The sequence below is a fragment of the Chiroxiphia lanceolata genome, chromosome 2, assembly GCF_009829145.1.
Source record: "Chiroxiphia lanceolata isolate bChiLan1 chromosome 2, bChiLan1.pri, whole genome shotgun sequence".
In the NCBI taxonomy this organism is placed as follows: domain Eukaryota; kingdom Metazoa; phylum Chordata; class Aves; order Passeriformes; family Pipridae; genus Chiroxiphia; species Chiroxiphia lanceolata.
In genome coordinates, this window is record NC_045638.1 from 71444896 (window position 1) to 71456253 (window position 11358).

Here is an 11358-nt window from a genome sequence, read left to right on the forward strand (position 1 = left end):
GGACCTGGCCAAATATAAGCATGATGTGAACTTTCCTATCCAGGAGAAGCTGAAGGGCAGACCCTGCTGTAGAGGTGTGGCTGGAAGGGAAGAGCAGGACTCTGCTTTCGAAAGCAGATGGTTATAAGATAGGGTAGAGACAAGAGACTGGAGAAAGGGGATAGTTGTGAAGGGCCACATCAGATCGTGGATACAGAAGGAGAAGAACCCAAAAAGCAAACTTGTGTGTGAGGTCAGAGGGGTACTCACTAAAGGCTCTAAGAAAGTGAACTTTCATGTTCTCCTTAGTCCCCATGGAGGCTAAGGGATGACCATTCTCTCTTTAACTGCCTCAAGTGTGAGAAACTGTTGTTTCCTGCCTTGTCCAAGTACACCATCTTTTCAATATTAAACAAACACTGGCATGTTTGTTCCCCCAGTGTAATCCTGCAAGTCATGTTTATTGTATTGATTTCAGGCTAGTTCCCCAATTTATTAAATTAATTTGGATTCTAATTCCGTCCTCTAAACTGCTTTCATTGTGACTGCTTTTCAGATACAGTTTTTCAGTAAATTCACTGATTTTAATAACTTAAATCCAGCCAGAGTTTCCAAGGTAGTGTTCCAGCTCATTTTGAGTGTTATGGTCCCAGAGGTAGAAACGGAAATGTCCAGGAGCAGAAAACTTGGGAACTCTCATCTAGGCTGTATTTTCTAAACTTGCTTATGAGGAGGTCTCTTCACCTTCACTGAAGGTATTTTACCTCCTTTTTTTCCCCTCAGCCACTACCCTGTCCAAGAAAAAAGAAAATTAGACCTATCGCTGCTAAATCTGTAATCATAGAATCATTTAGGTTGGAAAAGACTTTAAGTTCATCAGGTCCAACATTAACCCAGCACTGCCAAGTCCACCACTAAACCGTGTCCTTCAGGGCCACATCTACAATCTTTAAATACCTCCAGGGGTGGTGATTCCACCACTTCCCTGGGTAACCTGTTCTAATGCTGACAACCTTGTTACTTATCTCCTTGCTGTTCTTTAGACATCACAACCCTACTGTGATTTTTCTCCTAAGTCACTCTGGAAATCCAAGGCTGACCTGTTTGTTCCCCAGTTGTTTTTCTGTATTTTTTAATAGATAGTTTTTCTCCCTTCTCCAGTCTTTAGACACCTTACAATCTACCAAGAGCTCTCAGAGATGCTTATTAATAGTTCAGAGATCACTTCTGCAATATCTGGGTACTAACTCACCCACCTAGGGAAATTTTTGTCCCTACTGACTTGACAAGCCAAATTTAGAAAAATATTCTTCTTTTCTTTTCTAATTTGTGTGCCTATCTGTTTTCTTTAGTGATGTGAGCAGCTGCTTACTGTAGGTTTTTTTTGGCAAGCTTAGATCAAGAAAGGCACACAACATTTCAACCTGTTTCTTTTTATAAATCTTCTTTCCCTTAGGAGCAAGTTCACTGTCCCCTTAGTTCCACCATATTCACAAAGCTTTCTATTGTTATAATTTGTCTTGTTTGATTTATCTTACATGCCAGTGCTATTTTTTTATATTCTTATTTGGCATTTTGGCTTTACTGTCTCATTCTTCTTTGAGCTCTCAGACCACTAAGGCATTCTTGGCACAGCTGCAGTCATCTCTTGCAATATTTGCTGGTTTTCTTCTGCTTTGGGATAATTTCTCTCTATTGCTAAATTACCTTGGTATCTGTTGAAAGAAGTTCCTCAGATCCCTCCTCTGACATTCCCCTTACCTTCCTCTCTTGCTCCTTCAATAGGTGCTCTCCTTGGTTTTTCCTCTTCTCTCCTTCACCCCACAAATTCGCCTCCTTGCTAAAATTCACCTCTTGCTCCTTACAGACCACAAAACAAGCTTCTTAAAACAGATGAACAGCATGTTTACATCCCGCTCCCATGGTGGACTGATGTCCTCCTTTTGGGTTTAACCTTGCTTTTTCTCAGATCTGACAGCTGAAGTTTTGGTAACAACCATCACTTCCCATTTACAAGGAATGTGATGTTCTTTCCTGCCTACTGTTCCATCCCTGTGGATGTAACGTATCCCTCATTCTTTTTCAGGTACCTCTTTTGCCCTTTCTTCCTGTTGTGAGTATTTTTGTGAATGTTTACCTCATGATGCAAGCTAGATGTAGGCACATGGATACGGTTTGCAGTCTGGATGCTCCTAGGTGAGTTAGAGAGTAAAAAATGCTGTGTTCAAGTTACTAGGTTTTGTTAACCAGAAATTTATTGTAGCATTCCAGGGAGGGATTCTGCATTCTGATCATCCCTGGGCAACCCTGTGACTTCACTGAGGCCATTTAGGCACTCTCAAGCTTTGTTTCAATCAAGGGTCTTAAAGCCTTTGTGAGGACGGCATAACAACCCATGAACCATCTTATGGGTCTTGTTGCCGACAAGAAACCATAGAGCGTTTTTTTGTTGACTGGCCTTGAGTTGCTGTCCATGTGGTGGGGCTTATGGTTTTGGAGCTGAAGAAGCTGAGCTGTATCCCAAGATGTTCCCAGTAGCCATGTGGATAAGGCTGAATTGCCTGAAATGCTCAAATGAGCACCCGATTTGGGGCTGGGATAGATTGACTTTTAAAGACTAGTGCCTGCGGGCTTTTTTTTCCCTAAGGATGGTAGTGGCTGTCCACGAGAAGCTAACGATCAGGATGGCTGGGCTTGCACTGGTGTAACTTGTGTCAGTGGGTGTGAGTAGGGTTTTCTGTTTCCTTGCAGAGCTAATGGTAACCTCTCCCCTTGGCTTCCACAGGCTTTATCATCTACTTTGCCTATGGAATACGGCATAGTGTGGAAGCCACCTACGCGGCGTCAGCAGATGTGGAGAGAAACACAGACGCTGGCTCAGACAGCTGTAAATGACTGTGTTTGGCTTACAGGCAACTGGTAGCTGCAGTGAAAGAAGCTTTGTGGTGGGGATCCTGAATCAGATTGCACCTGATCAATCAGTAATGGAGGAATAAGAAAGCCTAATGCAGGCCTCCCCAACCCTTTTGCTGCAGCTTGCGGTTTGTTTAGTAGCACAGTTAAAAGGGATCACAAGGAAAAAAGACACGACTCTGGAATACTCCTGGCAGCACTGTCAGCTCACCTGGGGCTATGTGCTTCCCTCTCTCCCTCTCCTGTTTTGTTTTTTTCCTCAGTATGTAGAAAGAGAACTGCTTCTGTGTGCCAGTTAACCTTAAATGCTGCTATGAAACCAAGCCTCACAAAGGTCTTTCTCAGTAGCCCTGAGAATTACCTCCCCACAGATACTCTACCTGATTATACATGGAGCAGATTTTGCAGTGCTGCTGTCAAGTGTAGACCAGATCCATCCTTCACCCTATGTGACCTGTACCCCACGTGTACGCACAAAAAAAGGCTCTCGCCAAACAACAGATTTCACTGGGTTAAGAAAGCACCTGCAAGATTTTAATTCTTTAAATTATTAGGTCTCATAGTTTTTGTTGTATTTAACTTGTTTTTTTAACTATGTACTCATATGCTTTAAAGCACATTTCCACTGCTGTGAAATGTTGGGAAGGTTTGTGGTTGCTGTTTGTCAGGTGAATGGTCGCTTGCCAGCACACAGGGAATGCCAGTATATATTGCTGCTGCCTGTACACCCCAGAAGGATTGCCAGGTTTAGTGAGGAAACTGTGTGGTGCAAGTACTTGAAAGGCTTGAAAGGAATGGGTGCCTCTAAGGAGACGTCCTACCTCTTTGCCCTGGAAATCACCAGTGTGGCTGCAGTGGTGAGGTGGCTGGAAGAGGTGAGTCCAGCTCTGACAGCAAGTGGAGTCCTATCTTCCTCTCCCTGCATCAGTTCTGTGTGCTGGCCAAGTGGCATTAGCAAAGGATTTGGCTGTGATACTTCCATTTGGTGTTGGTGGGTGGAACACATTTCTGCCTTGGAAAGGGAAGCACAGAAGAATCCTCAGGGTCATGAAGTTCATTCATGAGCAGTGGTGGTGTCTGCCCCCTACCCAGGGGAGGCTGTGGGGAGGTGCAAGGGCTTCTCAAGTCCCAGCAGAGCATGCAGCCCAGAACACACCGCTAAGCTCTAGGGTCTGACTTGCTGAGGGGAACTTTCCCTTTGCAGCTGGAGATCATTTCCAGAGCCTGGCTGTGAAAGGTTGGAAATTTGGAGTTGAGACCAGGGGCTGTGTTTGGTTGGCAACGCCTTGGTTTTGCTGCAAGATGATGTTTGTTTTTTTAAATTCTCTCTAATAGCTTTCCCCAGCCAAATTCATCCACTACCCTAAAAAAGGCTTGTTAAAGCATCATGAAGGTGGGCCATGCCCATGTAATGCCACTGATTTAAATTCATGCTTCAACTTGTACTGAAAAACAAATCATAGAATCATGGAATGGTTTGGGTTAGAAGGGACCTTTTGAAGATCATCTAGTCTAGCCTCCCTTCCGTGGGCAAGGACATCTTTCACTAGATGAGATTGGTCAAAACCCAGACCTCAAATGCTTCCAGGGATGGAGCATCCCAAGCAGATACTGCGGAAACCCCCTTTCCTGACTGAGTGGATACTTTCCTAGGTGTCCTCCATACTACTGTCTCTGAACACTGGACAATCTTTAATCTATTTGTCAGCATGGCTCTTGCTGATGAAGCGACAGGTTCTTGTCCCCATCATTCAGTTGGAGAACTGAAGAACGGACCCCTGTGTGACTTGCCCAGGGTCTCACCAGGCATCTGGTGCAGCAGAAAGGAGAATCAGACAATTTCCTGGGTTACGTGGCCGGACTGTTGACCATCTCTCACATGTTTCCAAGAAAGATTTTGTAGCCTTTCTGCCCACTGAAGAATTTTAATCTTGGCTTCTTTCTAGTGTGCTGGGAGGCTCTTCTTGGCAGGATTGGAATTTGAGGGAGTGAAGGCAATGTGTTCATTGCTTCCCAGGTGCACTTCAGGGTGTGTTTTGAGTGCAGTTTCCCCCCAGAAATGAAGTCAGGGTCTGCTCCAGTCAGTGGGTCTTGGCCATCTGCCAAGCCTTTGCACCTTATGCATATACAAAGTCTTACTCAAGCAGGGGGAGATGAATATAGAAATTAGAAGCCACTACGTTGAAATCTATTTTGTTTAAACACAGGCAAGGTCAACACACTCCACAGCCTCCCAAAAGACACTGAAGATGTGGTGAGAGCAAGAAGATGAAAACTCAGAGGGGAGCAAAGTTTCCTATTGTACTAAAAATGTAAGGATGTTTTTCTCTACCTGGGTACCAGCTCCTGAGCAATTATAGCATTAAGCAATGACCATTTAGGGGTGAATTCTGACTGGAAGTGTGTTTCCAAAGAAAATTATTTTAACATATGCAGATTTCTTGCAGTATGTAAAATTTTTTTATATAGGTGTTAACTTATTTGTGTTGTCTGCTTAGAGATCTGTTCTGGTTTTTATATTCCATTACTTTGTTTCAGCTTTTGTGACATAATAGCAACACGTAGAAGAAGAGAAAGTCCTGATGGGGGCCATTTTTCTTCAGTCGCTTTTTCTCTGAGAAGGTTCATAGGAAAACCATTCTGTGTCAACAGATTTGATATTTAAATGTGCCCTTATGTGTACCAGCCCCAGAGCCACATGCCATAAATTTGCTGTTAGAGGTGAGGGTCTTTAGCTCTGTCTCCCGCTGCTCCATCATGACTTCTTCAACCCATCAGTTCCCTGGTGGTCAGTGCTGCTGTTGCTCTTGTTTGTTGTTGCTACTCACCAGATACAAGGAGGTGGAGGGAATCTGCAGCCCTGCACAGTGACAGGGAAGTGCAGGCTCTCTGTGTACCTGCTTCTCCTGTGTCCAGCTGGACGTGGGGCCCTCCTGGCCTCCTCTTCACATGTTTTGACCCAGGGAGTGGACTGGTGAGGAGGTGATGAGTTTGACACAGCTGCATACTTCTGCCTCATCCTCTCCTGCCTGCATCTACCCCTTGCTTGTCCATTTTTTTAAGCTAAAAGGCAAGTCTGACTGCCTCTTTCCAGGACAATGTCAAGGACTTTGCTGAATAGTGGTTTTTTTACTATTTTATGGGGTTTTACCATTTTCTACCTCCCTGCTGATGTGTGCATGTAACATAGATCAAGCGAAGTATCTTTGGAGTCATGCAACTGCTGCTATAACCTTGCTGTTGTGGATGATACACTTTCATTCATTTGAGCTTTCCTCTGTGAATAGTTTAATCATAATTTTATGATGCAAATATTTTGTAGAGCATTTTGTTGCATGAAGAGTTGGGAATGGAGAAGCGATGCCTTTGCTCGGCACAAAAATAGATCCTGGCATGCTTGATATTTAGGGGCAGGCTCTGGCCCAAAACAGTAACCTTATTTCAGCATATTTGGTTGCTCCCAGTCTGCTCACTTGAAGTTTCCTTCTGGGAAAGCTGTTGGAAGGGTCCTACTGACTGCTGGTGCATGATGGGCAGAGGTTGGCAGCACTGAGGCTGCAACTCGCAGTTATATAGCAAGTCTGAGTATGTAGCCAGCCAGCCCTCCTCAATGGAAAATTACTGTCAAAACAGTTTTCCTTCCCCCCCCAAAAAGAAATTTTTTTGGTTCAGAAATGACTAGCTTTTGATTATTTGCTTACTATTTTCATTCTTTTGTCACTAAAAGTCATTACTGACTGGTTTTCGACTTCACTTCACTTTACCCTTTTCTCATCCCTCAGGGTGGAGTTTGATGCTTCTCTGGGTAGAGAGTGCTTGTGCTGGGAGTCGAACAGCTCTGCTGCATGAGTGGGTACGGGGCTGCCCCCCCCTGTACTGTTTGGCCATCGTGGGGGCTGGGGTATGCTGCAAACAGACTGCTCCTGGTTCAGAGCCATATGTGCTTGGTCACAGCAGGGGAGAGGGGGCTGAAAGGAAACACACTGGTGGAACTGCTGCTGGTGCTGACACCACATGCTGCTGTTTACTGCTGGGGTTTTAGAAGGGTAAAGTTTTAGCTGGCAGTGCCTGCCATAGATGCTCTTACTCTTCGTCCATCCCACAAAAACAAGCTCCTATTCCTGGTGTACAGAGAGTGCCTGTTGCCTCCGTTCCTACTTACTCAGAGACCAGAAAGTGATATGATAGAATATTATGTTTATATTTGTAAAATCTGCTTCTTTAGTGATTGTGTTTTATATACTAATGAATTCCAGTGAAAATTCTTAAATCCACCCCTAAGGAAAGCCATGTACAAGTAAACATTGCTATCATCTGCCCAAATGAAGGAAGAGTGACAGGCAGGTCTGGCAGGCGTGAGGGGCTTGCATTGACCGGGAGGAGCAGGAATGAGGCTGGTTTTCATGCAGCAGGCTCCCCTGAAATCCCTTCCCTATGTGCATCTCAACACACTCCCCTTTCAAAGCAAACCTCTTCCCTATGGCAGAAAAACATCTCTTCTTAAAGCCTTGGATAACCTCGCGATGTCCGCTGGGATTGACTTTCCAAGCAGGTCTTATTTCTTCCTTCTTCTTGTGAAAAAATTGCACTTGTTCAAGGCTAAATCTATACGTACACAGTGAACTGATGCTTTCTCCTCACAGCCACCTCACCTTTCCACAGGGCTGCCAGCCTGATGTGGGATGCCAGCCTGCCTGCATCCCAAAAGCAAGCTGAAGGCAAGGCTGCCTCGATGGTGTCATCAGTTGTGCTGCCTGTTGCCACTCGCCTCGTGGTTTATCATTCATTTCCCATTCCAGCAGCAATGCCTCTGCCATAACCCCCCTGGGCTGCCTTGCACTCTACCTTACAGTTGCAGCTGAGGTCCCACTGGGAGTCTGACACCCAACTGGAAAACAGATGATCCTGGAATGTCTCTGCAAGCAAGAGCCAGACCTCGATTTTTCTCAGGGTATTTGCTCTTGGCTCACACTGCAGAACATGGGGTTCATCTGAGACCTGGCAGGCTCCAACCAGCAAGAAGCACCTTTTCATCCCAGTGCTGTGTGGGACAGCGGTTTTGGCGAAGTGACTCATATTTTCGGGACAACACTGGGAAGCAAAGTGTTCCCTTGCAGCACTTGTGTGTTCCAGCTGTGCTGGGTGCAAGGGGCCGGAGGAGCTGGTAAAGCAATTTTTCTGACCAAAGCCATGGAAGAGTGTATATTTTTATTTTTCAATTATTAAAATTATTAAGCAAAATGTAAATAACTTTCCATTGTCTGATGGTCTATTTTCCTAATGATTTTCTCAGAACTTTTTATGGGTGTGATAAGTAGTTTTAATGCTTGTTCAGTAATCAAATCTATTTTTTGTCTTCTTTATCTTTGTTTCGGTTTGATTTTTTTTGTTTTGCCTTTTTTACCAAGTTCATGTAGCAATTAAAGCCTTAAGTTTTAAAATGTGAACCTTGCCCTTGAGCACAGCGCAGGTGTGTGGCTACTTCTAATCCTGGCAACACTGTAAATACTTGTCCCCTCAGCAATGCTTTTGGAATTTGGAAATTCACTTGTAATTATCTGGTACAGCATTAAAACATATTTCTTAATATCCGAATAAATTATGCCTATTGTTTGCCCTCATTTGCAAGCCTGCCTCTGTTTTCCACCTTGTTCCAATGTCTGCAGGAGAGCACTTGCTCAGGGAGCTGCTTGTGGTAACTCTACCCTGTCTTTTGGATTTGCTGAGACAGGGACACTACATAATTTGGGGAATTTGCTGCAGACTGGGTCTGTGCTCAGTGCTGAGCAGGTTGTTGCTGCTGACAGTGAGGTGACTCGGCCCCTGTCTTGTACTACCAGTTCAGGTATTAGGTGGGACTTCAAGAACCTGCAAAGGTAACTTAAAATTGACCCAGGTGATATAAATTTTGCTCACATTGCAAAGTTTGGTTGCCTCAGGAAATTAGGACTGTGTAGTGAATGAAGAGTACTGCTCGTGGGATTTTCCAGGATAGGGCCTGCAGGACAACACAGAAACCACCAGGCAGGAGGAGGCTTGTCTGCTGCGTGCCTCTGCCTCCATCACTTGTGTCCTGTGGCAGATGAGCCAGTGGCCCCTGAACACTGCTTTGCTTCTTCCTTTAGTCCTGGTCCTTGCCACAGCTTCCTTTGTGCTAAGCAAGCCAGGGGCCTGGTGAAAAATCTTTCAGGAGGATGTTATCAGGCACGTTTCTGAGGTGGGATGTGCCCTGGCCCCTTTATAATCCTTGTGGCAAAGCCCAAGCAGTTCTGTGGCTCTCAGCGGGAGGGCAGGGTGAGGGCAGAGGGGATGGGATGTTGAAACTTAGTGAACTGGCACTCTAATAGAGAGTGCAGGTTTTTGCTGCTGTGCTGAACCACCGGCAGAAATGTTCCTGTTACCACATGCTGCAGCGTGACACCTTAATAGAAACACTGCAGACCACAATCCCTGATCTGGGAGCCCCAGTCATACTGGAAGCACCTTTAGAAAATTAATCCATGAGAACTTAATAGCATGTGAGCCACAGTTAGGAAACCCGGTGGACCAGCTCTGCTGCCCGGAGGCTAAGTGACTGTCTAGCTTCAGTCTTTACCTTAATGGGGTAACCCTTTAATGAAGTTTTGCTTTGTTTTCCATTAATCTCGGTTTCCGTGTGCAGAGAAAACATGGCAGGATGTGCTGGTCTGTATGCGTCAGCCCATAGGTGCACTGGCGCATGTTTTTATTAATCAGGAATATATTACACTTATCTGTACATCGTAACTGAAATTATACAAACTCTTCCTGTAATCATTAGCCACATAGTAAACAGGACCACAGAACTCCTGCTGTGCGGGAAACTGTACAGAGGCTCCTCAGCGTGTCCATGGGACACAACCACCATCAGTGCAGAGACGTAAAATACCTGATTTTGCACTTGATAGCTTCTCCTTTCCTCCCCCTGCCCACCACCATCACAAGCCTTTGCTACTGTGCATCGACCGAGTTAACACATCTCTGCCGGCAGCTGCAGGAGGTCCCATCCCAACAGGGCCAAATGGTATCTTTCCCACAGAAAATTCTGTGGCCCCCACTTGCTGCTGGCTCTCTGCCATCCCATGGCTGATACCTGCTCCCAGTGCCTGTCTCTGGAGCCCCTCCAGAGCAGCTGTAGGCTAGTTTATTGCCGCTGCACCCTTCTGAATTGGTTAAAGATTAACCAAATCAAACAGCTTCTTTTTAAAGACAGAGGCGATAAAACCCTTTCCTGCTTAGTGCTGGCTACGTTCCCTCTCCTGCCAAAGGCTGCCCTACCCTACCAAATGGGAAGTCCCTGCAGTGGCCATGGCATCTGGGAAGTCTCCAGCCTTGCAAAAGCAATTACTTCCCATTGCTTGCCTTTGAGCAGGGACAGCCAGTGAGCACAGACTGGAGATATGGCCCCTGCACCACTGGGAATGCCAAGCTCACATTTCATGGTCAACCTCCCCGGCATGAGCAGGGGTTACAGGCTTGGCCATGCACTCGGGGTGTTCTGCCCCACTCAGGAATGACTGCCACACTCAGGGGCTGTTCCCTTCTTCCCACTGTCTGAGTGACATGGGCTTTTGTTTCACACCTACTCCAGCACGCAGAGGCAAAGAGGGACAGGACAGGAAAAACAGGAAAAAGGAATAACCTGTTTTTGGGGAAAAGTCTGTGTTTCTGGGCTCGCACCAGGAGGAGCCACCCTTAACACCCCCACAGGGGTGGGTTGCTGGGTCCCTTCTGGTCAGGCAAAATTTCCTACAGCTTTGCTAGTGATTGGGCAGACCCCATAGGCCGTACCAAGGAAGAATCCAGTGAGAGGCAGGATTGGGAGGCAAAAATTCGATGGGAAAGGGGTTGGCAATGATACGGAATGATGGTGGAGCTGGGTTCAACACCAGTTTTCCCACCATAAAAGCCCCACTCCCAATTCACTGCTGGAAGCATCTCTTGCTATGACTTTAAACCAACAAAGTGATAAAGCACCAGAAAAAGAGGGAAAGGATTAATAAATTAAAACAGGCTCAGCCAGACTGTCCTGGGCCAATAGTATGCTTTAGTGTGTTTAGCACAGAAAAGTTTAGAGGAGCATCAAGGTAACATCTCTGGTTGTATCATCTCAACCAATTTACAAAGCGTAAAAAGGAGGATTCTAGAAACTATCAACAAGTCTGACTAATCTGGTGGCCTTCTGCAATGGTGTGACTGCGCTGGTGGATGAGAGATGAGCAACTGATGTCATTTACCTGGACTCCGTATGGTCTCTTACACAGTTCCACACAACATCCTTGTCACCAAAGTGGGGAGATATGGGTTTGATGGATGGAAGTTAGATATGGAATTGGCTGGATGGTTGCATTGATTTCCATGTCCAAATGGAAATCAGTAACAAATTGTGGCCCTCAGGGGTCTATATTGGAACCAGAACTGTTTAATATCTTCATCAATGACATGGAC

At 45.6% G+C, this 11358-nt stretch overlaps 1 protein-coding gene across 1 annotated transcript in view; it reads left to right on the forward strand.

Annotated features, from left to right (window-relative positions):
- Positions 1-8511, forward strand: part of SLC7A1 (solute carrier family 7 member 1) — a 45040-nt gene extending 36529 nt beyond the window's left edge. Inside the window, 3 exon segments of the mRNA XM_032679141.1 lie at positions 2066-2128; positions 2130-2175; positions 2765-8511. Coding sequence (XP_032535032.1) covers positions 2066-2128; positions 2130-2175; positions 2765-2874 — 219 coding nt within the window. The 3' untranslated portion in view covers positions 2875-8511.
- The last annotated feature ends 2847 nt before the right edge of the window (positions 8512-11358 follow it).